We start from the raw sequence: 26025 nt of genomic DNA, 5'->3' as shown, positions 1-26025 counted from the left end.
ATTAGTACTTCTAGATTTAAAGGGCTTATAATTAGTCAGAATTTTATACAACTTTATTATAACTCTATATAACCGGAGCAAACCGCAGTACAACCACTGTAACTTACCCCCTCGGCCCGCTATGTATGTTCTATGTACGTGTGTGCGTACTTGTGTCTGTGTGCATATGCACAAATGCATGTATTCATGCACGGGGTTGTCATGGTACAGATACAGTACATCTTTCTTTACTGGGGTACTGGGATAGGGGATACTGGGATTCAAGTGTTTGCGAGCAGGATTTGAGATATGCGATGAATAAAGTCTATTCTTTCTCTTGTGAGATTGGGGTTGAGGTTGCTTTGTGGGTATGTAGATGCGTTATGTATGGCTTTGGCGTTTTTGTTTCCAGTCTGGATCTTTCACTAATGATTTGCGAGAGTTGGCTCTCATTTGCGATGCAGTGTGCTTTCAACTGGGCTCGGCGAGCATAGGTTACACATCGTGATGCTTTTTGAGGTGCTGTGTTTGAGGCTTTCATTTGAGGTTGGTGATGTGGGTCTGGCTGGTTGGTGATGGGTAGCTTGGTGTGATGGTTCGCTTGGTTGTGCAGTGGCTTTGTTCTGCTTGTGTCTTGTTGAGGGGGTTTGTGGATTTCCGGGTCTAGGTGACGATATGCGGTAGGGGGTTAGGGGGGTTTGGATTGCTTGAGGTCGTGGTTTGTCGTGAGGTCGGCGGTTTGAAGGGCTGATTGTCTGTGTTTGGGAGTTGGGGTTGGATCCTGAGACTGGGATGGAGGGCTCCTTGAGTTGGGGTGATGGTAAGCGCTACTGGATGTGGACAGGTTGATGAGTGGTATCGAGTTGATGTGCAAGGATTTAAGAAATGTTTGTCGTTGTGGGGCTGATGAAGATGTTGAAGACTATTTGATGGCCGTCTCTGCTTGTCGCTTTCACTCGGCGACACAGCTGGGATGATAGGCTTCCCAGACGGTCATGGACTGCTGGCCGTCCGTGGATGGGACGAGTTTCAGCCTGCGGACGGCGGGTAACTGGGCCGCGGTGTCGGTCAGCTTGTTGCATTTCAGGCACGGCGTTTGTTTGATGTCGGAGTACGATGATATCATCTCCTGTTGCTGCGTTAGGTGTGTACTAGAGATGTTCGAGGGAGAGAACTCACCAGCAATTGGAGCAGGTCCCACTGCCGGGGACGCGAGTTCAAGCACTGCATGACCGCCCCCTCGAGCTTGGTGACGGGCTGTCCAGGCGCCGCCTTACTGGCGATCCGCCATTCCGGCACCCCGTGGCTCTCCAGCCCTTCAACGGTGTGAACCTGGAAGACCATGCCCGCCTTCACCAGTGCTACCAGCACTGACGCCTCCTCGGTCTTACTCGTCTGCACCCGCACCCCGGGCACGTTCCGCTGGGCAAACCCCTCCACAATCGCCCGCCAGCCGCCCTCCGTGGCCTGGATCTTCGACCGCTCCGCCTCCTCCTCGACGCTCCGCCGCTCCGCTTGCTTCCCTTGCTCCTCCCGGACGAGCCCCTCCAGCAGCACGTCGTAATCCTCCTCCCACATCCCCGTCGGCTGCAGCAGCTGGCCTCCATTCACCCGGATCTGGGCGTCGACCCGATCCCAGACGCTCTTCATCTCCGGACTCCGCCACAGCGTCTGGAACTCCGCAACCTCCCGCACCCCGCTATGGACGCATTGCTTGAGCTGCTCAAACACCGCCCGCGGGGATGGTGATGTTGGTGACGATACGCCCTGCTGCCGGCCGCCGGCCGCTATGCCCGGGTTGGCGGCCGTTATCAGGGGTTCCAGTAACCTTCCTGGGAGCAGAGTGCGCAATTGATGGATCTGTTTTCGGCCGTTAGTGAAAGGATTCCAATGGCCAGGCCGGGGGATTGGTAAATATCGTTGGTCTCACTCACCATTCCCTCCAGTTGCTGGAGCTTCGCGAGCGATGACACAAGCTGCATCTCGGTGTCCCAGACGTCATTGTCAGGGTTGACTACGCTGGACTCGCTGATGTTCGCTGTGGGCATCTTCACGTCCTGCGAGGAGGCGGCGGTCATTTCCGGTACCACGATGGGCATTCGAGGCGGGTTGGGGCCGGGTTTGGACGCTCCGGCCATTTTCCCTGTGGAGGAGTGAAGTGCGCGTGGCAATATTTCAATGAATGTAGTTTAGAACACAATATGGCGCCTCAATAGGGTGTGCTTCTTTCAGAATATTAACACCTAAATGAGTGCAGATCAAATGAGAGATGGCCCAATGGTTATTGATATAGGCTGCGGTCAATAAAGAATGAGCTATAAATCATACAAGCTTCTTGCAAGCGCGCACAGTCACTTCAGACTCAGTTGTGCTTTCGCCAAACCAGTCAGATGAGCGCCCAGCTATAAATAAAGCAGTTGTCTTGCTATCAGATGAAATAGCTGCACAATCGGTGCGTGTAAGAGACCGCGGCGGCCGCCGAGAGAGGATGGAGACCTGCTGAGTAAGACGGGCCAGCCACATGCTCCAGCCACAGTGATATGTCTGGCAGAAAGAGGAGCTTCCTATGCACCGCCCTTTACACCGTCTGGGAGGATACTGTTAGTCACACCCTACGTAGCCTCCCACGTCACAGGAGTGGGCTCTGGCCCGTGTGTTCGCCTCATTAAACTATGGGGTATGCGAAGATGACATGGTCCACCGGATGCATTGATGGTGGTGGTGGTGGTGGTGGTGGTGGTGGTGGTGGTGGTGGTCGTGGAGGTTGTCCCGTCAGGTGTAAGTTTTGGGGAGGGGTCAATTGAGGATACTGTTTACATAGTAGGCATGATACTGCATCTACTTAGTATATGCCTCCATTCCTTCGGTCGGTCCTTGGGTCCAGGGACCGTGCTCGGGGCCATAATATGAAAGAGAGAGCTACACAAAAACCATCAGGGCTTTTTCATTATCAATCAACACTCAATGTGTATGGTCTTCCTTCGAGGCCCTTCCTAGCAGCCCAACTACAAACGCCATCGCTCAAGGGGGTGGATGCAAACTTCCCAATGGAGGCAGATCGTCGACGGGGGCTGGTTGAGCAGGCAGGCCAGACTGATTGAAGGGCATTATATAACGATGTTGAGACTCTAGGATAGGTAGCTACTCAATTCTATGCGGGTAGTATTGTCTTCAATAGTTAAAGAGCTCAATGGCGGCCTTCCGGTGAATACTTAGAGCCACAATCGTCTTTTTCCCCCCTCTTGAATCTTAACCCCACAGAAGCATAAAATATACAGACAGGCCTCTCTGCCTATTATTCACAATAGAACTAAACCAAACCTTCTTCTTGCGTGGTCTGCGCCTTCGTGGTGCCCTTCCATTTGCTGCCATCCGATCGACCCTTTTTGACAGGCACTCCAAGCTCTCTCCCCGATCGAGTTCGTCATCGCCCAACAGTATTCTGGGAGAGGCGAACACACCTTTTGAGTCGTGAGATCAGAAGATTTGTTTTGGGTCTGTGGGTTGTTGGTTGCCCTTGCCCGGAACCATCCAAGTGCGGGAGGAGAAGGGAGAAGAGCCTGAGGCCCTCATCGGGTTTCCCCCCCTCCCAGACTAACCAGAGCCAGGCAGAGTGACAGACAGACAGACAGAGTAGAGTGACTTGCACCTGCACTTGCACTCAAGTACTAAGGTACTACGTACAGTACAGACAGCCCAGCCAGTATCTCCACCTCCACCACAGCCAACCTTCCCGAACTCCTCCTCTTTCCCTCAGCTACTCTTCTCTCCTTCCCTCTTCTTCCCTCTCTTCCCCTCCTCCACAATCCTCTCCAGCTGGATTTATTTCCAGTTCCCTCCAGTCATTCTGAGACTGTGCGCATTTCTGCCTGGATTCCTGTCCTAACCGGGACTCCAGTCAGTCCCTTCTTGCCCATCTCTTTTCCCCCAACCCCCTTCGCGTGTGTCACCTGCCGCATCGATACTGGTTGTTGCGTCGCACCCACTCCTTCCCCCCCCCCCCCCCCCGTCCGTCATTGTGTATTGCGACCGCCCAACCTCCGTACGGACACACCTCGTCGCTCTTGTCTTCTTCCACCAACCAACCAACTCAACAACACAACCGGTCATTCGGAACATGACCTCCAGCGCTGCCTAGATCTACTCCCTCAATTCCTTCATTTGCCTCGTTTGGAGACCTAATTTATATACCACATACCTACTTGACTTGCTGGTGTGCCGCGTCGTCTCCGCCTGATTGCGCTACGTGCGTCGGCCGTCCCCGCCTGCTATCTAACGCTCCGATCGTGGTGCATGTGCGCTGTCGACAGAGATAGATGATCATCAAATTCCCGATTTGATCTGTCTTTGCTACTGAAGTGGCGTCGCTATACCAGCGTGAAGAGTAATCATGGATTCCCAGTGGCAGCCGTACCAGGATCCCTTACTGGGCCATTCGGCGCAGTTCAACAACGGCCTGACGTCGAATCCACAACAGCACCTAGCCTCAAAATACGGCGGCCAGCCACAGCACTCGCAGCCCCCGGTCGGATACTCCTACGAGCCCTTCCAATCCCCTGCCGGCTCTGGGAAACCTTCATCGACCGTGACGAACTCCAAGACCGTCTCGATGGCCTCGTCTCCCGCTGCTACGCCACGTAGTCGAGATTATGTCACCGATGCGGATACCACCATGGAGGACGCCGATCCGTATAACCGGGCCAAGTACACTGCACGGCCTGCCCACCACAGCCGGCCGTCCTCTCAGTACTTCTCCCATGAAGAGTCTTCGGCCGCTCGCAGATACTCTCCCGGGAACGTCTTGTCGTCGCCCATGTCTTCGTATAATGCCAGTCCCGGGAAACATAACTCGTACGCATTCCCGCCCGGCCCGAATCAGTCGCGACGCTCGCCCACCAGGGCGCCAAATTACGCCTCACCTCCACAATCATTTCAGTCACCGCCTTGTGAGTGATATCCACTGCCCTCGTGGTTGCTTTACAGTCCATCGTCGCTAACCTCTTCTTGCTTGTTTGGCAGCCGGTTCGCGACCGCCTCGACTCCCTCCTCTGCAGCCTACCGATATGAGCCCCGATCAGTTCTATCCGCCCTCTGCGGGCTCCCAGCTCAGCGCAGCCTTCGCGCAAGACGGGCGATCCCCTCGTTCTGCGTCTATCTCAGGTGGCAGCCACTTGCCCGGTCGAGGACCCATTCCCAAATTCCAGAAGATCAAGTCAGTGTCGGACCTGCAACCGCACCTGAATGCGCAGCCGCCTTTCAGACGTGCCAACCCCGAAGGTGGCTTTATCAGCGTATGTTCTGGTACCCCACGGCACATGCATGGATTTGTTCTGACACTTCTACAGCCCCTTCAGGCGTTGACAACACATCTTCCCGCCACTTATCGCATATGCAATCCGGGCTTCAACTACGAGTCTTCGAGAAATCCAAGGCGAGTCCTGACGAAGCCCAGTAAAGGCGTGAAGAACGATGGCTACGACAATGAGGATAGCGACTACATTCTCTATGTCAATGACATCCTGGGTAGTGAGGAAGCAGGTCACAAGTAAGTAGCCTGCGGGACGGTCTCCGCATAGGATTCGGGCATCTTCGCTAATAGCATCAGGAATCGCTACCTTATTCTCGACGTACTGGGTCAAGGAACCTTCGGGCAAGTTGTGAAGTGCCAGAATCTGAAAACTGGAGAGGTCGTGGCCGTGAAGGTCATCAAGAACAAGACAGCCTATTTCAACCAGAGCATGATGGAAGTGTCGGTCTTGGATCTGGTAAGCTCAGGCTTTTCTGGTTGCATGGAAATCTCACTAATGACGGGCACAGCTCAATAGCAGGTACGACAAGAACGACGATCATCACCTACTCCGCTTGAAGGACACTTTCATTCACAGGCAACACCTTTGTCTTGTGTTCGAGTTGCTTAGTGTCAACCTCTACGAGTTGATCAAGCAGAACCAGTTCCGAGGTCTTAGCACGACCTTGGTGCGCGTATTTGCCCAACAGTTGCTCAATGCTCTGAGTCTGCTCAACAAGGCACATCTGATCCACTGCGATTTGAAACCGGAGAATATATTGCTAAAGAAGTGAGTTGCTCGTCCAGGCACTTGTAGATCGTTGGAGCTAACTCTATGCCTCGCAGTCTGGAGAGCCCCATTATAAAAGTGATCGATTTCGGCTCAGCGTGCGATGAGAGGCAGACTGTCTACACCTACATCCAGTCGAGATTCTACCGTTCGCCGGAGGTTCTTCTTGGCTTGCCGTACGTCCCACCGCAATCGTCTCGCGCCTAACCCTTTCCCCTGATGGACGGCACAACTGACAATTCCCTAGCTACTCTTCTGCGATTGACATGTGGTCCCTTGGATGTATCGTTGTGGAACTGTTCCTGGGCCTTCCGCTCTTTCCTGGTTCCTCAGAATACAACCAAGTCTGTCGAATCGTCGAGATGCTGGGCCTCCCTCCGACATGGATGCTAGAGATGGGCAAGCAATCGGGCGAGTTCTTCGAGAAAACCCAGGATGAGTTCGGCAGGAAGACGTATCGCTTGAAGTCCCTGGAGCAGTATTCTCGCGAGCACAACACCAAGGAACAACCAAGCAAGAAGTACTTCCAGGCTTCAACCCTTGAGGAAATCATCCGCAGCTACCCGATGCCCAGGAAGAACATGAAACAAGCGGAGATCGAGCGAGGTACGCCGTCTACCAACATACTCTCCGAATGCATGGACTGACAACTTTTTAGAACTCAATAACCGCATAGCGTTCATAGACTTTGTTCGAGGGTTGTTGACCATCAATCCGCTCGAGCGTTGGTCCCCACAACAGGCCAAGTTGCACCCCTTTATCACGCAGCAAAAGTTCACTGGGCCATTCGTCCCTCCGATGAATCTGAAGTATTCATCCCTAAATAAGACGGTGGCGCCTGGAATCCAGCAGCAGCAGCAAGCGGAGGCAGCCAGTAAACAGCGGGCGGCACAAGCAGCACACGCCCAGAGTGCAGCACAAAATGCATACAATATGCAATTGAATCAGTTCCACACACCAAGCCATGCCCAACCGCCACCGATCTATAACGGGATGTATGCTGGCCATCAGCAAGGTGCTCCTCCGCCGTACCCCAACCAGCCACCAGCCTACGGTCATCAAATGAACATTCTCCCAGGGCAGATGCCGCAACAGCAATACGCGCCATCACAGACCCTCTACGCCCAGGCAACTACGAGGGCCGGCCGACAGCGTGCATCCACCATGGACCCCCAGGGTGGAGGCATTCCGCCGACCATCCAGCGCGTGGCGAGTCATCTCGATCCCAATGCGCCGATCAGGCTGCAACCGAGCCCAGCCTACTACCCACCTCCACCAGATGGATATGTTGATGCCAACTCAGCCAACCAGCAAAGGCGTCGGGGAAGCCGAACGGGTGGCACAAGAAACCGGGACTTTATCCGGACTCTAGAAGACGGTGTCCTAGGTGAAGGCTTCATGAGCCAAAATCAGTGGCACTTAGGGTGATGAGACCACTGGCAGTTTGGTCGCACCTGGCCGGTGCATCAGCCTCGCTGACTTAAATTCGATCGAGCAAGCACATGTTCCATGTGCGTCTACCACGAGAGAAGAGCAGTCAGATAGCTGTTCTCGCGTGTCCTCCTTTCGTGGGATTCTGCAAGTGTTTTTCCCCCAGTCTTCCCACCACCAGGTACTCCCAAGTTGGACCGCTCGCTCTCAAGCAACAACAGTACCGTCACGCAACCCTGCTCCATATGCAGTCTGCTTGTTGATCAGCATACAACATTCGATATCTTTAGCCCTACTGCATTCCCTGGGATATAACGGAAGGAGCCTCCCGTGACACTCCGATGTCATTATAGCGACTAGCGCGGGGTCCTAGTCCAGCGTAAAACGCCTTCCGGTGGCGTGTTGGTATTTATTTTGCCGCTCATCGACGGATTCAATGTCTGTGACGATCTTCCTAGGTTCCATGTCTCCTCCTCGTGTCAACTCTCCGATCATGTGTGTGGTGGGTTTCCGGCATAGCCAGGAGTATTGGAAAGACTTCGATTTATGTCTCTTTGATAGTGCTTATGTTTTTTGCTCACATTCCTGATTATTCTTCGCACAATCTGCACGGAAATGCCTCTGTTATGCGCCGATGCGTCGAATTGTCTTCGTTTTCCGTTTTGCCTTCTGATTCTCCCTTTGTTCTTTTTACCCTCTTTGTTCTCGTGTGCAACCGAAGAGAGAAAAACATGGCTGTAGCTTGGATATTTGAATATGGACTGCGGTATATGAGGATAGGAACGAATGGCAAGAGGGCATATAGAAGTGTTCTGATATTTTCTGATATGGAATAAGGATATACTGATAAATGCATTGACGATTCTCCGCAATATTGAAATTGAGGATGGCGGAGTCGAGTCTAGAAACTAGAAGCGGGATGTGGTTGTCTAATTCCCCGATGCGGTTAGGTGTGGCCTCGCTTAAATTTCGTGTGTGGCTCGCGCAGCCCAACCTCTGCGGCTCCCGCCGTACCCTCACAACTGAATTTGCTCCCTAAGCAAAAGAAACAGACCGACTGGCTCTGAGGGATCTACGCTTCTATCCCTGAACGACTGTGCGTCACCCCGTCGATAATCTTTTTTTTGTGACGGCAATCCATCGATTCTCCGCGACTTTCTCCGGTTGATTTCAGCGTTCGAAAAAAAAGACAACACCTCAACACAACCCGCAAACATGTCGCGTTTCTTCTACGGTGGCGGTAGCGACAGCGAGTCCAGCTCGTCCGACGAGGAGGAGCTCTACAGTGATCGTGAGGAGGAGGAGCAGTCCGAGGAGGAATCCAGCGAGGAGGAAGAGGACTCTGAGGATGAGTCCTCGTCCGAGGATGAGGGCGCCGGCAAGACCGGTGCCAGTCGTTTCATGAGAAATGTCTCGGACAGCGAAGAAAGCGAGGACGAGGAGAAGGTCACGGTTGTCAAGAGTGCCAAGGACAAGCGTCTGGAGGAACTTGAGGGCACCATCAAGTTGATCGAGAATGCCGAGAAGATCAACGACTGGGCGGTCATTTCGACAGGTGCGTTGGATCACACTGGACTCCGCCAGGGTCGTCGACACAGGGTGGCAAGGAGGAGGAATCACGGTGGTTGGATGCTAATTTGGGATCAATCTACACAGAATTCGACAAGCTGAACCGCCAGGTCGTCAAGATCACTCAGTCTGGCCCCGTTCCCCGTGTCTACGTCAAGGCCGTTGCCGACCTCGAGGATTTCGTCAACGAGACCGTCGCCAAGCAGAAGTCGGCGAACAAGAAGATGAACGCCAGCAACTCCAAGGGTTTCAACGCCGTCAAGCAGCGTATCAAGAAGAACAACAAGGACTACGCCGCCCCGATCGAGAAGTACCGCAGCAACAAGGATGGTTATCTGGATGGAGCCGACGAGGAGGCCCGCCCTGTCGTCAGCGCCCCCCGTCTCACCAAGGTCGAGCGCGTCGAGGCTCCCCTTGCCGCTGCCCCCGCTGCCACTGCTGCTGCTGCCGATGATGGCTTTGCCACTGTCGGACGCGGTGGTAAGACCCTCCAGTACACCCCTGAGAGTATCCTCAAGCACCTCCGCGCCATTGTCGAGTCTCGCGGAAAGAAGAACACCGACCGTCTCGAGCAGATCCGCACCATGGAGAAGCTTCTGGAGGTTGCTCAGAGCCCTTACCAGCGCATCCGTATCTACCTGACCCTCATCTCCACCCGCTTCGACCTCACCTCTTCTTCTTCCGGCAACTACATGGCCGTCGACCAGTGGAAGTTCGCCGAGCAAGAGTTCGCTACTCTTCTGTCGGTCCTCGAGAACAACCGCGACTACGTTGTGACCGAGGGTGCCGAGGAGTGGGAGGATGACGAGAAGCAGCCCACGGTTACCGCCGGCGAGACCCTGCACATCCCCGGCAGCATCGTTTCTTACGTTGAGCGTTTGGATGACGAACTCACCCGCTCCCTCCAGAACATCGACCCCCACACCGCGGAGTACATTGATCGCTTGGGTGACGAGAAGCAGCTGTACACCAACCTCGTCCGCACTCAGACCTACGTCGAAGGTCTCACCTCCGCCGAGAAGAGCGACCCCAGACAGGACAGCATCAACAGAGTCGTTATGCGGAGATTGGAGCACATCTACTTCAAGCCCTCCCAGGTTGTCACCATCCTGGAGGAGGCTACTTGGAAGGCTCTCCCCGCCGAGTTGGACACCAAGATCACCCCCCGTGCTAACGTCGGTGATGTGACTGAGCTTGTCCAGACCCTCTGCAACTACCTGTTCAAGAACAGCGACGGTATCATCCGCGCCCGTGCGATGCTCTGCCAGATCTACTTCCTCGCCCTTCACGACCAGTACTACCGCTCTCGCGACCTGATGCTCATGTCCCACTTGACGGAGAACATCGCCAACTTCGACGTCAGCACCCAGATTCTCTTCAACCGCACTCTCGTCCAGATCGGTCTCTGTGCCTTCCGTGCCGGTCTCATCTACGAGGCCCAGACCACTCTCTCCGAGGTCTGCGGCAGCGGCCGTCAGAAAGAGCTTCTGGCTCAGGGTATCATCCTCCAGCGCTACTCCACCGTCTCCCCCGAGCAGGAGCGTCTGGAGCGCCAGCGTCAACTCCCCTTCCACATGCACATCAACCTGGAACTCCTCGAGTGCATCTACCTCACGTCGAGCATGTTCTTGGAAGTCCCTCTCATGGCTCAGACCTCTTCCTCCCCCGAGATGAAGCGTCGTGTCATTTCCAAGACCTTCCGCCGCATGCTCGACTACAACGAGCGCCAGGTCTTCACCGGTCCTCCTGAGAACACCCGTGACGGTGTCATCATGAGTGCCAAGTTCCTTGCCGCCGGTGACTGGAAGAAGGCCGCCGAGATGCTCAACTCGATCAAGATCTGGGACTTGATGCCCCAGCCCGAGAAGGTCAAGGAGATGCTGTCGCAGCAGATCCAGGAGGAGGGTCTCCGCACCTACCTCTTCACCTACGCTCCCTTCTACGACAGCCTGTCGCTCGCCACCCTGGCCACCATGTTCGAGCTCCCCGAGAAGAAGATCCAGGCCATCATCAGCCGGATGATCTCCCACGAGGAGCTGGCGGCCGCCCTGGACCAGGTCAACGACGCCATTGTCTTCCGCAAGGGCGTCGAACTGTCGCGCCTCCAGTCCCAGATCGTGACCCTAGCCGATAAGTCGATGAACCTCCTGGAGGCCAACGAAAAGACTCTTGAGCAGCGTACCCAAGGCATGGCCAACGCCTTCCAGCGCGATCAGGGCGCCGGCGCCCGTGGTGGCCGCGGTCCTCGAGGTGCTGGGCAGGCCCGTGGCGGCCCTCGGTTGCCCGGTGGTCAACAAGGCCGCCGCCCCGGTGGTCAGCAGTTCAGCGGTGGTGCATTGGGTGGAGCAATCAAGGCATAAAAGAAATGTTTTGTTAATGGCAAATTGATTGTTTTATTTCTCTCATGGTTATAATGCTCAAGCTTCTTCTCTTTCTCGATTTTCTGGAATCCCTTTGACTTCTCCTTTTCCCTCCCCTCCTCTCCTCCCTCCCTCCCTCCGCAAGCTTAACGTACGATATATGCCATGTGCTTTCATCCCTCCGTCTCTCATCATGGAGCCAAATTCCCTTTTTCTCTCTTGCTGGAATGACTGTCGTCGTCCCACCGTCGACGCCTCTTTTTCCTCCTCTACCTTTTGGATCTCCACATCGTACCTTTTTCTTTTCGCTTCGACTTTGCAGAGATGAATATGACGTTTAGAATGAATGGGGGTGGTACACAAAAATTCCAGGCGATGGAAACTTTCCAATGTGATGTATGAGATTTAGAGGGCGAAATAGGAATTGCTGAAGATACTCATAAGATCTTCCGGCGTATATGTATCTGCTATATATTGTAGGTCCCTATACACTTAACTTGGTGTGATACAGCTTAGGCTGTCAAGTCCGAAGGCCCATGGTGGGGGCTAAGTATATGTATGTACATGACGGGTCATGTAGCCAGGTATCTTTGCGACAGCAGGATGAATATGTGACCATGCTACTAGGCTTATTGACCACGTGCGAGAACCCGTTGTCGTCGCAAATGTGTTCTTGGTGGGTCATGTAGCACCAAGGGGCGTGACTCCGGAATGGTTTCGCCGCGGGTTTCTATGAAGTTTCTCGTACCCTGGCGGCGACAACTGTGTGTGTGTCTACGGTCAGAGGCTGTCCTACCAGACGGCCAGTTCAGGGTGATGGCGGTGCTCAGCCACTATCATCTAGCAGGTTCTGCGGCGACCAATACTCTTTCTCTTCGCCTTGGGCATCCAGCCAAACAAGCCCGTCGGCGAGCAGATCGTCGACCACCGTCTGCGCTCGCGCCTTCTCCCACTTCAAGTTGACCTGCAACATGGAGATGCTCACGTAGCCCAGGACCTGGATCACCTCCAGAACGGTGGCCTGGTCCGTGTTGAGTTCCTTGGGGACCGACCGGATATATTGTTTGCTCCCGACACGAATGATGGCCAGGCCCGAGCCCAGCGGCTCCAGGGACTGGACCGCACGGAGGACATCGTCACTACACGAAGAACCATTCGCATCAGTTTTGAGCTTCTCGACGGATCCAACCATACCATAGTGAGGATATTCTTACTCGGTAACCTCCAACCCACTCCCGATCGCCCTGCCCTTGCCGACTCGCCGGCGGCACTCCTCCACCCCGATCAGACCCCCGTTCTCGCTCCGCGTCTCGCGGCAGAGCTCCACCACCCGCACCGCCACCTCGAAGTAGAAGTCGTTCATGTCGCCGCCCATGATCTGCGTCCAGAAGCTGGCGTTCTCGCCGGAGGAGCCTTTGCGGGAGGAGTTCTTGTTGCCGCCCCTGATGTTGCTCCCGGCCAGCGGGTCGACCCCGATCGCGTTGCACATCCGGGCGAACTCGGCCCGGAAGGTCGGGTTCGATTTGATCTTCGAGCCGTGTTCGACGGCGAAGGTGTGCAGTAGGGACTGGAAGACGGAGAGTTGCGTCTGCAGGGAGGCCAGGTGCGCGGAGCGGAGGTTCGCCCCGTGCGTCGCGTAGGATTGGCTGGTTTGCGTGCGGTTGGCGAAGGCGCCTAGGCCGACGCCGCGGCGGGTGGCCATTCTGCGTGGTGGTGTAACGGTGTAGATGCTGGAGGTTGGAGGTGGGAATGGGAGAGAGTGAATGAACGTGGGGAGGGCATGGTGTCATATGCGCCGAGGCCAAGAGTACTGACTTCAAAGCCTGAGGCAGCAGCGGGACCGGGAGTCTTATCAGCTAAGATCACCTGATAGTGAGAAGCCCGGGATGCAGATAAGGGCTACGCTTTACCCAGAACGGTAGGGCTATTTGGCTCATGCAACTAGCCCGCCCGGGACTAGCGCCATCAGGCCCACCCACAACCCATTTTTCTTGAAGCGCGGCCGGATTTCTTCCTCTTTTCTTTTCTTGATCTTCTTCCCAGTACGACAGCACTCGCCCAACTCGCCCAACTCGCGAACTCATCGGACCGTCACAATGGCCTCCACTGCTACGTGAGACACACCCTGTTCATTGATCTTCTACCAGGCGCCATTTCGCTATGAGGCTTGTGAGAATTTCAGTTACAGTCGTCCATATTTCTCTCGCTGGAGATATCACTGCGAAATTTTAGCCTGGAACACGGTTTTTTTTCGCTGGGCAACCACCAGCTCGATTTTTCCCGCGCCGGACCCTTTCCCCTCTCGTGCTGCTCCTACTCCGCCTCGCTCCTCGTGGATTCAGAAATGATAACATTGGGAGGGTTGGGAGCAAAGTGCTATACGATGAGAGGGGTCCGTGGGGTATTGGGGTTGAAAGCAATTCTTGATGTTGCCTTCTTCTCGAAAAATATTGTTGTGAGCTATCGTCATTCTCAGGACTCCTGCTGCCAGGGAGGAATGAGAGAGACGTAATGCTACAACGAACCCTTCCTGAGCGTCATGCTTAGGGTCTTGTCGGATGAGGAAAGTTGGATTTTCTATTTGACCTGGTTCGTGGCGGGTGCGAAAGGTATTGCTGAGACATGCATACTGAGTAGCATCTCACCACCTACTCACAGGCAAATGAATACCACCCTTCACCGATCGAAGCTATGTCGTCGAGTGCTTTCATCCATTGCCTTCAGTACGAGAATGTGGCGTTGTAGCTGCAGTTCTTACACTCGGCGAAAGTCTACTTGCTTCACCGCAGAAGACGATTCTGACTCTCTTCCGCAGCACTGTCCCCACCCAGGACCAGGTCCTCGTCCCCGAGACCCTCCTCAAGAAGCGCAAGAGCCAGGAGCAGGCTCGCGCTGTTGCCCGTGAGGAGGCCCAGAAGAAGAAAGAGGTTAGTATCCTTGTCTGCCTGTCTCCAGTTTTGTCTTTTTTTCCTTTCATGCATCTACGGTGATGACAACCTACCTACCACGCGATTAGACTACGGTCGATGCTATCGCTTCTGTTAACCATCTTTCGGGGCTGATAATGATGCTTCCCATCTTTTGCATTGCATGAGTCTTCGGGTGAACTCGCTCGCTAACTGGATTCACTGCAGGCCAACAAGGAGAAGCGTGCCGTTATCTTCAAGCGCGCCGAGTCCTACGTCAAGGAGTACCGCGATGCTGAGCGCGAGAAGATCCGCCTTGGCCGCGTTGCCCGCCAGGAGGGTAACTTTTACGTTCCTGAGGAGCCCAAGCTTGTCTTCGTTATCCGTATCAAGGGGTATGTTCCTTCGAATGCCCTTTTGTCTTGATGTGTGATGTTAACGTTGTCTGCAGTATCAACAAGATCTCTCCCCAGCCCCGTAAGATCTTGCAGCTCCTCCGTCTGCTCCAGATCAACAACGGTACCTTCGTCCGCCTCACCAAGGCCACCCAGGAGATGTTGACCATCATCAACCCCTACATCGCCTACGGTTACCCCAACCTCAAGTCCGTCCGTGAGCTCGTCTACAAGCGCGGTTACGGTAAGGTCAACAAGGAGCGTGTCGCCCTTACCGACAACCAGATCATCGAGGAGCACCTCGGCAAGTACGGCATCGTCTGTATGGAGGATCTGATCCACGAGATCTACACCGTCGGCCCCAACTTCAAGCAGGCCAACAACTTCCTCTGGCCCTTCAAGCTCTCCAACCCCACCGGTGGCTTCCACACCCGCAAGTTCAAGCACTTCATTGAGGGTGGTGACTACGGTAACCGTGAGGAGAACATCAACGCTCTCATCCGCCAGATGAACTAAGATGTTTTCATCCACTTGCTGGTCGTACTGGGTTGTTTCGGTCCGGGATTTTTAAATATGTCTTCGTAGCAGTTTAGAAATCCAAAAAGTTCAGACAACTCCATATCCATCTTCTGTGGCTTTGTAGACTCTCTCACGCATTCGTGTGCCGCTTTTGGCTGTGTAGACTGCGCGCATATTCCCTGACTGCGTGCTTTCGGAGCGGTCTGGTAGCTATCGCTATCCGTACTTGGTCGGGTATTTTCACCATAGCAGCCTGCTGGCTGGTGGCTTCCTCAAGAACCTACGATCACACCGTCTCACTTTTTTGTTCTTGATGTCGTCTTTCGTTTCGTAGATTCGCTCAAGACATATCCCTGGATTAAAATGATATCTATAGACATTTGCTTTGGGGTGAGAGAGTCATCTAGCTGCATGTTATCGCAAGTCTGCACGGGAAACCAATACATGATCAAGCCGGGCTGTGGTAAATATCGCAAGCTTCACGGTCACAGCTCTTCACCACGCCTGAATCTTAACCTGCCCCATCCCATCTATGGTCCTCAGTCAGAGGGCAGTCTAGAGTCTGATTGCATCCCGCGATTGTGTATCTCTGGTTTTCCCAGGGTTGGCCTCGCTGTCTTCTCTGTGAGCCCAGGAGAATGGTCATCGGGCCACCATGGGTTGGTTCGTGTTTCTTGTCCAGTTTTGGCTTGAACAGGACATAGCAGCGTTCTTACTTTTCTAAAGAAATACAAAAATCCTTTGTTGATCGCGAGGGTCGACTTCTGTTATTTTTGATGCTGACCGTGAATGGTAAATAACTATATACATGCGGAAGTGTATTATGGACGGCTACAGTTATGATTTTTTCTCGGATCCTTTGTTCACCTCCAGATCTCAATATAAAGATGCAGGTTGACATTGGGTCGTCCATGCATTAATAGGCACATCCCCTCTCTGTTCATGAATTTTGTTTATCTCCCGGATCACCCCGACACTGTATCAGCCACGTGCTCGAATATTGAGGACGATTGAAATGCATGAAGAGATCACATGGCCCGATCTGAGTCAGCAAGGCCTCCCTCAAAGAAGCAAGACCCAATCTACCCGATGAGGAATAGCCTCATCGAGGAGCGATGGAGCCGGGAAAATGGCCGGTGGGTGGATGTGGGAAGGAGGAAAGTCGATCACCTCTCGTCTCAGCTCTCATGATATGGGTGCACCTTCGACGTCGAGAAATACACAATAATTCCAACGTATATCCATGAATCCACACATTCAAAAGCAAGTCGCAACCGAGTTTAGTACACACTCCGACATGCCCGATTATCTCATTGACGGGGTGTCCGGCATGTGAAGGAAGCATCATCTGCCACCCCCAGATCAACCTCCGAGCTCCACCATCCAAGATACCGAGGTTCCCTTCCCAGCTCTTGCCGAACACTGCGACCGTCTCCAGTTCCAACAACTCCCCAGATTTCTTCTTCCCTCTCCTCCCTCTTAAGCTTCTTCGCATCCCCCATCTTCCAACAACTTCTTCATTTATTCCTCCCCTCCCCCGTCTTGACCCCGCAAATCTAACACCTTTCCCTCTCCCACAACCCACAACCACCGTTCTCCCTCATTCCTTCATTCCTTTCTCCTCCCCCTCCCCCTCTTCTTCTCCCTTCCTCACACACTACACACGACACACGACACACACACACACACACACACACACACACACACAATGTCCGCGGAGCTGCGCTTCGACAACCAGACCGTCGTCGTCACCGGAGCCGGCGGCGGCCTGGGCAAGGCATATGCTTTGTTCTTCGCTTCGAGAGGTGCCAACGTCGTCGTCAACGACCTGGGCGGTTCGCACTCCGGCGAGGGCAAGTCCTCTAAGGTAGCGTAGCACAAACCGTCCCACATGCAACACCTCACTCCCTCTTCGTGTGTACGTATGCTAACATGGCAAATTAATTGCTACCCAGGCTGCCGATGTGGTCGTTGACGAGATCCGAGCTGCTGGCGGCAAGGCTGTAGCGAACTACGACAGCGTCGAGAACGGCGAGGCCATCATCGAGACCGCCATCAAGAACTTCGGCCGCGTCGATGTGCTCCTCAACAACGCCGGCATCCTCCGCGATATCAGCTTCAAGAATATGAAGGATCAGGATTGGGATCTCATCTACAAGGTTCATACGTATGGTGCTTACAAGGTGGGTTTTTTTTTGGATTTGCTGTCACAGAGAAAGAAGAATGTTGGGTTGGGGTGGAAGATATTGATGCTAAACTTTGTGTGTTTGACTTGAATAGTGCGCAAAAGCTGCGTGGCCTCATTTCCGTAAGCAGAAGTACGGCCGCATCATTAACACTGCTTCTTCGGCTGGGTTGTTCGGTAGCTTTGGTCAGGCGAATTACTCGGGTAGGTTTTTCTGCGGGGGAGAATAGCAGATCGAGGAGTCAAGCTAATTGGTGTTGTTAGCTGCCAAACTTGGTCAGGTCGGCTTCACGGAGACGTTGGCCAAGGAGGGTTTCAAGTACAACATCCTTGCTAATGTGATTGCTCCTATTGGTATGTTACACTGATGGTTGGCTGCTTGTTGGAAGAAATCCCACTGATGGTATAATAGCTGCTAGCCGGATGACGGCCACCGTTATGCCCCCTGATGTCCTTGAGAACCTTAAGCCCGACTGGGTCGTCCCCTTGGTGGCTGCTCTGGTTCACTCCTCGAACACGACTGAGACGGGTGGCATCTACGAGGTCGGTGGTGGCCACGCGGCCAAGCTGCGCTGGGAGCGTGCCAAGGGTGCGCTTCTGAAGACCGACGCTACTTTGACCCCTGGAGCCATTGCAAGGAAGTGGAACGATGTCAACGACTTCTCCCAGCCCAGCTATCCCACCGGCCCGGCTGATTTCATGGCTCTGTTGGAGGATGGCCTGAAGCTGCCCGGTGCTGAGGCAGGACAGGAGCCTGACTTCAAGGGCAAGGTTGCACTTGTGACCGGTGGTGGCAACGGGTATGTATCTTTGAACACAAGCTTTTGTTCAGTAGCTGACATGTTTCAGTCTGGGCCGCGCATACTGCTTGCTATTCGCCAAGTACGGCGCTGCTGTCGTTGTCAACGATCTCGTCGACCCCGAGCCCGTCGTTCAGGAGATCAAGAAGATGGGCGGAAAAGCGGTTGGAAACAAGGCTTCCTGCGAGGACGGCGAGAACGTCGTCAAGTCGGCCATCGACGCCTTCGGCCGCATCGATATCCTGGTCAACAACGCCGGTATCCTTCGCGACAAGGCTTTCACCAACATGACCGATGACCTGTGGAACCCCGTCCTCAATGTCCATCTGCGTGGTACCTACAAGGTGACCAAGGCTGCTTGGCCCTATATGTTGAAGCAGAAGTATGGCCGCATCGTCAACACCGCCAGCACCAGCGGTATCTACGGAAACTTTGGACAGGCCAACTACGCCGCAGCGGTAAGGTGACTCCCTTAGCACCTCGGAAGAAGCATTGCTGACGCACAGTAGAAACTCGGCATCCTCGGTTTCTCCCGCACTCTGGCTCTGGAGGGCGCCAAGTACAACATCAAGGTCAATACTATTGCTCCTAACGCCGGTACCAACATGACCCGCACTATCATGCCCGAGGAGATGGTCCAGGCCTTCAAGCCCGACTATGTTGCTCCCCTGGTGGTTCTTCTCTCCTCTGACATTATGCCCGAGCCCAGCACCAAGGGTCTGTACGAATGCGGCAGTGGCTGGTTCACTCGCACTCGCTGGCAGCGCGCCGGTGGCCACGGCTTCCCCGTGGATGTCAAGCTTACCCCCGAGGAAGTGCGCAACCACTGGAAGCAGATCACCAACTTTGAGGACGGTCGCGCGGACCACCCCGAAGATGGCCAGGCCGGTGCTGAGAAGATCATGGCCAACATGTCCAACCGCAGCGGCAAGGACGCGGAAAGCGGCGGCAACAAGGTCCTGCAGGCGATCGAGAAGGCCAAGCAGGCCACGACGGATGGCACCCCCTTCGACTTCGTGGATCGCGACATCATTCTCTACAACCTGAGTGTGGGCGCCAAGCGCACCGACCTGCCTCTGGTGTACGAGAACAACGAACACTTCCAGGCGCTCCCCACCTACGGTGTGATCCCTTGGTTCAACACCGCCAACCCTTGGAACATGGACGATATTGTGGCCAACTTTTCGCCCATGATGCTGCTGCACGGCGAGCAGTACATGGAAGTCCGCAAGTTCCCCATCCCGACCGAGGCCAAGACCTTGACCTACCCCAAGCTCATTGACGTGGTGGACAAGGGCAACGCCGCCCTGGTTGTCTCGGGGTACACCACCAAGGATGCTAAGACCGGCGAGGACCTCTTCTACAACGAGTCGACTGTGTTCATTCGTGGCAGTGGCGGCTTCGGCGGGTCTCCCAAGCCCACTGCTCCTCGCCCCAAGGCTGCGACCGCCGCCTACAAGCCTCCTCAGCGCAAGCCGGATGCCATGGTCGAGGAGAAGACGTCCGAGGACCAGGCCGCTCTGTACCGTCTCAACGGTGACCGCAACCCCCTTCACATTGACCCCGAGTTCAGCAAGGTGGGTGGCTTCAAGACCCCTATCCTGCACGGGCTGTGCTCGCTTGGTGTCTCCGGCAAGCACGTGTTCAGCACGTTTGGTCCGTTCAAGAACCTCAAGGTTCGTTTCTCGGGAGTGGTGCTGCCGGGCCAGACCCTGAAGACGGAGATGTGGAAGGAGGGCAACACCGTTCTCTTCCAGACGACGGTGGTGGAGACCGGCAAGCCGGCCATCACGGGGGCTGGTGCCGAGCTGTTGGAGGGTGCCAAGGCCAAATTGTAAAGGTATCTATGAGTAAAACAAGCTTTCTCAGACTGTGTATATAAACGTTAATGAATGATTTGCACTTAATGGTGTACTGCAAGGTAGTCTTCCACTACTGGGTACTGGGTGTAAGCACAGGGTAGTTAATTATCCGGTGTTGTGGTGGGGAAGGCGGAAGGCCGCCTTTGATATCCGATGATTCTGCCCATTTGGTCATTTCATTGTCAGCTCACCCTCTCCTCTCACCCACTCCCAATCATCCCAGAATCCACACCACCATAAACACACCCCGGGCTGCTGCCTAGTGCTCTTCATTTCAGCCTCTTCCCACTATCATGTAGCATTCAGGCTTTCCCCTTGTTCGATGCGAAAATGGTGTCGTTCTTCGTTCCCAGCTTCAGACCCACCCCGACTTCCCCGCCGCTGCGTCCAAACGACAGCAACAGCAACACCGACAGCAACAGCAACACCGACAGCAACAGCAACAGCAACAATGCCTCCTCCTCCGCTATGATCAGCGAACGCGCCCTGCGCAACAACCCTTTCGGAATCACCTCCCGGACTCGCACAAGCGCCGCCTTGAAACCCGCCGCCGAGGATTGGAGACGCGAACAAGAAGAGCTCAACCAGGCCTTGCAATCCCTGGCCCGCATCTTCCCGGACATCCGCGTCGAAGTCTTCCGCGAACTCCTGGTCCGATTCGATGGAACCAGCCGCCTGCATGTCTGCGTCGAACAGCTTCTGAGACATAAAGAAGAATGGGTGGCGGGCCGATGGAACGTGCCGGGTGGGACAACGGGCAGCACCGCTGATGAGGGCGCAGCAGCAGCAGCAGCAGCCGATACTGTGTCGACTGCGACGGCCACTGCCAGCGGAGATGATCCCCTCGTCATCCCTCCTCACGAGCTCTTTCGATCCCCTCGATACAAGGCCGCTGTGAAGGCTACCCTAGCCAAGGAGTTCAGCGCGTTGAGCAAGAGTACGGTGGAGGCGGTGCTGGCGGAAGTGAACTTCTGCTACCTGCGCGCGCGTCCAACCCTCCAGGACCTCTCGCGCAAGACCTGGCGGGCGACGCTCAATAGCTTCCTGCCGTTGTTCAAACGCAGCCGCGATAAGAATGAGCATCCTCTGGTGGTGTGGCAGCGGCCAGCCGCGGCGGATGGGGAGGCCGTCCCGCGGCTGAAGGAGACGGGCTGCGAGGAGCTGGACCGGGAGTTACACGAGGCACTGCTGGCCCCTTTGCTCCGAGCCCGGAGAGAGGAGCAGGAACGCAAGGACCTGGCGCTGGCGGAGACGCTGAACGAGGACGAGGCCAAGGCGGCGGAGGCGCTGTACGAATGCGAGTGCTGCTTCGCGGATGTGACCTTCGAGCAGATCGCGACGTGCTCGGACAGCATGCATGTCATCTGCTACGGCTGCATCCGCCGCACCATCCACGAGGCGCTGTTCGGACAGGGGTGGAACAAGTCGGTCGACGTCGGCCGCGTGACCCTGAAATGCATTGCGCCTTTTGGTGGTGATGGTGGTGGTGGTGGTGGTGGTGGGCAAAATCATGACGGCTGCTGCCAGGGGTTGCTGAGCGCGGCGGTCGTGAAGCAGGCGATCCAGCTGGACCGCTCCGGCGCGGAGACCTACGCCAAATTCGAGGCGCGGGTGGCCTCCGACGCGCTGCGCAAGTCGCAGCTCAAGCTCATCCACTGCCCCTCGTGCGCCTACGCTGAGGTCGACCCGATCCACCACCCGTCGTCCGCGCTGGTCTGGCGCTTCCGCGGCGAGGGCCTCATCTCCAGCTTTATCATCGCGGTGTTCATCCTCGACCTGATCCCCCTCCTGCTCATCCCGCTCACGGTCATGTACCTGCTCAACCCGGCCGCGATCCGCGCGACCTTCCGCACCGCCCTGCTCAACACCACCCTCCGCACCCGCCCCAAACGCTTCACCTGCGCCAACCCTGCCTGCCAGCGCGTCAGCTGCATCGCCTGCCAGAAGCCCTGGCGCGACCCGCACGTCTGCCACGAACCGCTGCTGTTGGACCTGCGCGCCACCGTCGAGGCCGCCCGCACCGCGGCGGTCAAGCGCACCTGCCCGCGCTGCGGGCTGTCGTTCGTCAAATCCACCGGCTGCAACAAACTCACCTGCGTCTGCGGCTACTCGATGTGTTATCTGTGTCGCAAAGCGCTGACGTCGACATGGACTGGTGGGGCGGGTGGTGGACGTGATCGCAACCGCCGTCGCGCACCAGCGGCTCGTCGCCGCCACAACGCAGAGAACATCCCCTTGCACCAACGTCACCTTCGAGCTCAACCCCACAACCCTGACCCTGACTCCGAAGCCGAAGACGAAGTCGTCGCCGATGACGATGAAGAAGAGGAAGAAGAGCTAGAAGGCTACAAACACTTCTGCCAGCACTTCCGCATCAACCCGGGCGCCCGCTGCACCGAATGCACCAAGTGCGAGCTCTACCAGGACGAAGACGAGGAGGCCGTCGCCCGCCGCGCCGGCGAGAAGGCCGAGCGCGAATGGCACGCCCGCCACCGCGGCACGGCGACCGCCGCCGCCGCGGGCGCGCTGCATGTGAATCGGGATTTCTCGGTGCGGTCGTCAAAGGAGGGCCTAGGCAAGGGGCCGAAATGGTCGTGGACGTATCTGGTGGAGGAGGTGTGGAGGGAGGGCCGGTGGAAGGCCGAGGCCCAGGCGTTTGTGGATTGGGTGGTGGATTGCGTGGTTGTTGTGGAGGAGGCTTAGCTTTGGTTTCGGGGTTATGATGTGATGATTGATGACTGCACTGCTTTTTTGGGGTGGGGCTTGATGTTGGATATTTGTGCCCTTGGAGGGGTAAGGCTAGGGGGCGGTGCAGTTGTTTATAGCCTTGAGCCTTGAGCCTTGAGCTCTACGCTGTGTAATGAGATATTACACTGTGCTATCTTAGTAGGCAACAGGACCTGTGCTTGTTGCCCCTGCCCCCCCCGGGTAATTTCTTACTTGCCGTAGAGATCGGGAGAAGTTGGCTGGTCTACGATGATCTCTCTGCTTCTCTGGTCTGAGCGTGCCCTACCCCGTTCCCATACCCAGATGACTGCAAGCAATGAACTTACTACCTAGTAGGTAGAGTCTGGTATTGCTGTTGCTGCTGCTGCTCCTGCTGCTCAAAAGCACACCACAGACCCGCAGCTATGTATCCAGATTTGTCCTACAGGTTCCCTTGAAGATAGACTCATGCTATAGACACCGAACCTAGAAATCTAGAATAGCTGGTAGGTAAAAGAAAGGTACGATAATTGCGGACATAGACCCTGGAGCCGCATACCCGTATATCCTAATCCATAGCGCCGTCTGCAGGCCAGCACAGACAGCTCTTGAAAGCTTAGCATGACCCTAAAGCCTCCACTCACATCCCCGTTAGCCCCCCACCCTTCCTCCTTACAAGCTCAGCCCCCCCGCTCCTCTTGGGGTGAAGAACCCTCCACCTCCCGCTCAAGCGCCACCTGCGGAATCAGAGCCCACACCACCACCACCGCGACGGCCGCCATCCCCGCCCCGATTCGGAAGATGACCCGGAAGGCCTGCTGGTAGATCGGGAGGATGGCGGCACGGAGCTGGGCGGCGTCGGTGGCCGGGAGGTTGGCGAGGTAGGCTGTTGGGTTGCGGAGGAAGGTGGTCCTGTCCGATGGGGTGAGGGGGAAGGAGGTGGATGCTTGGGTGAGGAGGTTGGATCTTTTTTGTTTGGTTAGTTTTAGGATAGGATATAGGATGGAGGGATGGGGGAGGGCAAGGCAGGTAAGCGTACAGTATCGTCCCGGCGACCGCGAGGCCTAGGGTTCCTCCTAGGTTGCGCGTGAAGCTGTTTTTCAAAGATCCATGGTGTCAGAGTTGGTCTTGTGGATGCAGTGGCTGGGGAGGTATGTAACTTACTTCCTGAAGGATGTTGTTACGGCCATATCGCGTCGCGCGACACCCGCTTGGATTGCGATTAGGGCTCTTTGGGTTTGGGTTAGCGTTGCGCTCAAAACACATATCCAAGTAGAGGAGAGAAGGAGGGGTAGCTCACGGCTGCAGTGTGTTCCCTAGGCCCACACCGGTCAACAGCGCATATCCGATCTGCTTGCCTAACCCCGAGGACGACGCATCGAGGGTCGAGAACAGCCCTAGTCCAACTGCCCAGGCGACCCAGCCGAAGAGGATGGGCTCCCGGTACCGACCCAGCCAGTGCACCACCAGGCCGGAGAGCGTGCTGCTGACCGCTACTTTTCTTATTAGTGGATCCCTGTTCTGGATAGGGGTTGGGAGAAGAAAGGGGGAGGAAACGTAGAACGTACAGGCCATGATGGTGATCGGCAGCAGCATCGCCGCCGCCCGGAGGGCCGAGTACCCCATCGCCAGCTGGTAAAACACCGGGATGTAGTACAGTTGCACCAGGATATTCCACCCGTGCAGGAACATGGTGATGCACGCGCCGTTGACAATCCCGGACCGGAAGATGTGCATCGGCACCAGCGGGTACGCCGTGCCCTTCCACTGCCAGCCCACGAACGCGAGACACCCCACCCCGCCGCCGGCGATGGTCCCGACGACCGGCGCCGAGCGCCAGGGCCGCTCCCCGCCGCCCCAGGTCAGGCCCAGCAGTACCAGCGATGTACCGCCTAGTGCGAGCAGCGCGCCGAAGAAGTCGATGGCGCGGAGTTTGCGCTTCCAGTCCCCCGTGACTTTGCGCAGCGGGAGGAAGAAGACCACGCAGCACACCGTCAGCGCCGTGAGGGGCAGGTTGAGCCGGAAGATCCACCGCCACGAGGCGTGCGTCGCCAGCAGGCCCCCGATGATCGGGCCCAGGCCGTTGGACAGCGCGACCACAGCCCCCAAGATGCCTTGGTACTTTCCGCGGGTGCGGAGAGGCACGACGTCGCTGACGATCAGCTGCACGACCGTCACGAGCCCGCCGCCGCCGATGCCGGTGAAGGCCCGGAAGATGATCAGTTGGGTCGCCGTCTGCGCGAGGGAGGAGGCGAGCGAGCCGAGGAAGAAGATCGCGAGCCCGGCGTAGAGGACGTGCTTGCGGGACCAGACGTCGGAGAGGCGGCCGTAGAGGAGCTGGAAGCATGTTGATGTGCTGGGTTGGGCTTGGTTAAGTGGTGGTCATCGGGGGGACTCTGGGGGTACGCACACAAAGTAGCCACTCGAGATCCACGAGGTTTTGTCGCTGGCGTCAAGCGCTTCGCCTATGATCGAGAGACTGGCCGCTAATGTTGTCTGGTCCATGATTGCTATTAGGTCGACTGTTGAACATGCTAGGAAGATCTGAAGATGTCAATTGATCGGTTCTGCAAATGGGCGGTGTCTCATACTGTGATGATTTTCTTCCGGGGGACATAGTTCGTTTGCTCGTTGAAGGTGATTGGAGCTGATGCATCGGCTTCCACATCTTCGGAGGCTATGACTGCACTTTCTATGTTGGGGCTGCCCCCCTTGGAGTCCGAGTACAATGCTGTGTTGCTCATCTTGTGAAAGGCAGAAAGCCAAAAGCAAAGGCGAACTGCTTAACGCGAGCAGAGATGAGTTACAAGAGTCAATCAGTCGTGAATTATCAGTAGGGAAAAGAATCTCGAGCATTGATTCGGCCAAGCCCTATAATGAGGTCGAGTTACATTGACATGCGAGCCACGTCTGCAAGCAAGGGCCAGTCGTCCGGTTAGGGCTAGCAGGGATCGTCCAGAAACCTTCTCAAATGCCCTCACCAAGGTCCTCATTTCTGCATACTGTGCCGTGCTGGCCGTCATGTCCGTACCGAGAGTACGCGTTTGAGACACTCGTTACAGCTGCTCGATAGGCTCCATCCGGATAAGACTCTCATGCACTGCCCGAGTCTGCGAATATCGCAGATATCGATATGTCCATCAGTAGCCGGAATTAGCCAGTAGTTGTGGTCTGATCACACTCTAATGTGCGCAATCGACCAGAACGACCCAAAGCAGACATCAAACGTATACAGC

At 55.7% G+C, this 26025-nt stretch overlaps 8 protein-coding genes across 8 annotated transcripts; 5 read left to right on the top strand and 3 right to left on the bottom strand.

Annotated features, from left to right (window-relative positions):
- Positions 1 to 931: 931 nt before the first annotated feature.
- Positions 932 to 2078, bottom strand: BO95DRAFT_350501 (RNA polymerase II mediator complex subunit MED27 domain-containing protein; the record flags this gene model as incomplete). The annotated part of the gene is made up of 3 exons (XM_025582040.1): positions 932 to 1108; positions 1159 to 1839; positions 1914 to 2078. 3 exons carry the CDS (start codon positions 2076 to 2078, stop codon positions 932 to 934), a joined length of 1023 nt encoding a protein of 340 aa, XP_025447588.1.
- A 2156-nt stretch (positions 2079 to 4234) lies between these two features.
- On the top strand, positions 4235 to 7769 carry BO95DRAFT_75519 (putative protein kinase Yak1). The gene is made up of 8 exons (XM_025592204.1): positions 4235 to 4925; positions 4999 to 5270; positions 5325 to 5524; positions 5585 to 5744; positions 5797 to 6056; positions 6113 to 6232; positions 6304 to 6662; positions 6715 to 7769. The coding sequence occupies exons 1-8, from the start codon at positions 4370 to 4372 to the stop codon at positions 7482 to 7484; spliced, it is 2697 nt and encodes an 898-aa protein (XP_025447587.1). The 5' UTR covers positions 4235 to 4369; the 3' UTR covers positions 7485 to 7769.
- A 734-nt stretch (positions 7770 to 8503) lies between these two features.
- On the top strand, positions 8504 to 11853 carry nip1 (translation initiation factor eIF3 core subunit c). The gene is made up of 2 exons (XM_025583296.1): positions 8504 to 9042; positions 9144 to 11853. The coding sequence occupies exons 1-2, from the start codon at positions 8703 to 8705 to the stop codon at positions 11414 to 11416; spliced, it is 2613 nt and encodes an 870-aa protein (XP_025447586.1). The 5' UTR covers positions 8504 to 8702; the 3' UTR covers positions 11417 to 11853.
- A 389-nt stretch (positions 11854 to 12242) lies between these two features.
- BO95DRAFT_426885 (ESCRT-II subunit protein SNF8) lies at positions 12243 to 13118 on the bottom strand (the record flags this gene model as incomplete). The annotated part of the gene is made up of 2 exons (XM_025584769.1): positions 12243 to 12555; positions 12631 to 13118. 2 exons carry the CDS (start codon positions 13116 to 13118, stop codon positions 12243 to 12245), a joined length of 801 nt encoding a protein of 266 aa, XP_025447585.1.
- Positions 13119 to 13512: 394 nt separating this feature from the next.
- On the top strand, positions 13513 to 15233 carry BO95DRAFT_448909 (60S ribosomal protein uL30; the record flags this gene model as incomplete). The annotated part of the gene is made up of 4 exons (XM_025587911.1): positions 13513 to 13529; positions 14232 to 14343; positions 14551 to 14717; positions 14774 to 15233. 4 exons carry the CDS (start codon positions 13513 to 13515, stop codon positions 15231 to 15233), a joined length of 756 nt encoding a protein of 251 aa, XP_025447584.1.
- A 1711-nt stretch (positions 15234 to 16944) lies between these two features.
- mfp (putative peroxisomal multifunctional beta-oxidation protein (MFP)) lies at positions 16945 to 20059 on the top strand (the record flags this gene model as incomplete). The annotated part of the gene is made up of 7 exons (XM_025587910.1): positions 16945 to 17103; positions 17192 to 17419; positions 17517 to 17625; positions 17686 to 17775; positions 17834 to 18221; positions 18271 to 18679; positions 18731 to 20059. The coding sequence occupies 7 exons, from the start codon at positions 16945 to 16947 to the stop codon at positions 20057 to 20059; spliced, it is 2712 nt and encodes a 903-aa protein (XP_025447583.1).
- A 216-nt stretch (positions 20060 to 20275) lies between these two features.
- On the top strand, positions 20276 to 23253 carry BO95DRAFT_437866 (E3 ubiquitin-protein ligase). Its single transcript, XM_025585374.1, has one exon. It carries the CDS (start codon positions 20414 to 20416, stop codon positions 22784 to 22786), a length of 2373 nt encoding a protein of 790 aa, XP_025447582.1. The 5' UTR covers positions 20276 to 20413; the 3' UTR covers positions 22787 to 23253.
- A 216-nt stretch (positions 23254 to 23469) lies between these two features.
- On the bottom strand, positions 23470 to 25533 carry BO95DRAFT_350968 (putative MFS drug transporter; the record flags this gene model as incomplete). The annotated part of the gene is made up of 7 exons (XM_025582067.1): positions 23470 to 23755; positions 23829 to 23882; positions 23954 to 24019; positions 24090 to 24282; positions 24358 to 25145; positions 25200 to 25333; positions 25381 to 25533. The coding sequence occupies 7 exons, from the start codon at positions 25531 to 25533 to the stop codon at positions 23470 to 23472; spliced, it is 1674 nt and encodes a 557-aa protein (XP_025447581.1).
- Positions 25534 to 26025: the final 492 nt, after the last annotated feature.

The sequence above is a fragment of the Aspergillus brunneoviolaceus genome, assembly GCF_003184695.1.
Source record: "Aspergillus brunneoviolaceus CBS 621.78 unplaced genomic scaffold BO95scaffold_2, whole genome shotgun sequence".
In the NCBI taxonomy this organism is placed as follows: domain Eukaryota; kingdom Fungi; phylum Ascomycota; class Eurotiomycetes; order Eurotiales; family Aspergillaceae; genus Aspergillus; species Aspergillus brunneoviolaceus.
The sequence above is the reverse complement of the archived record's forward strand: the minus strand, read 5'-3'. Positions and strand labels throughout refer to the sequence as shown.

Coding starts and splice junctions, on each gene's coding strand:
- BO95DRAFT_75519 (XM_025592204.1), top strand. CDS start 4,370: ATGGATTCCCAGTGGCAGCCGTACCAGGATCCCTTACTGGGCCATTCG. Junction 5,525..5,584: donor AGTGAGGAAGCAGGTCACAA/GTAAGTAGCCTG, acceptor TAATAGCATCAG/GAATCGCTACCTTATTCTCG. Junction 5,745..5,796: donor AAGTGTCGGTCTTGGATCTG/GTAAGCTCAGGC, acceptor TGACGGGCACAG/CTCAATAGCAGGTACGACAA.
- BO95DRAFT_437866 (XM_025585374.1), top strand. CDS start 20,414: ATGGTGTCGTTCTTCGTTCCCAGCTTCAGACCCACCCCGACTTCCCCG.
- nip1 (XM_025583296.1), top strand. CDS start 8,703: ATGTCGCGTTTCTTCTACGGTGGCGGTAGCGACAGCGAGTCCAGCTCG. Junction 9,043..9,143: donor CTGGGCGGTCATTTCGACAG/GTGCGTTGGATC, acceptor CAATCTACACAG/AATTCGACAAGCTGAACCGC.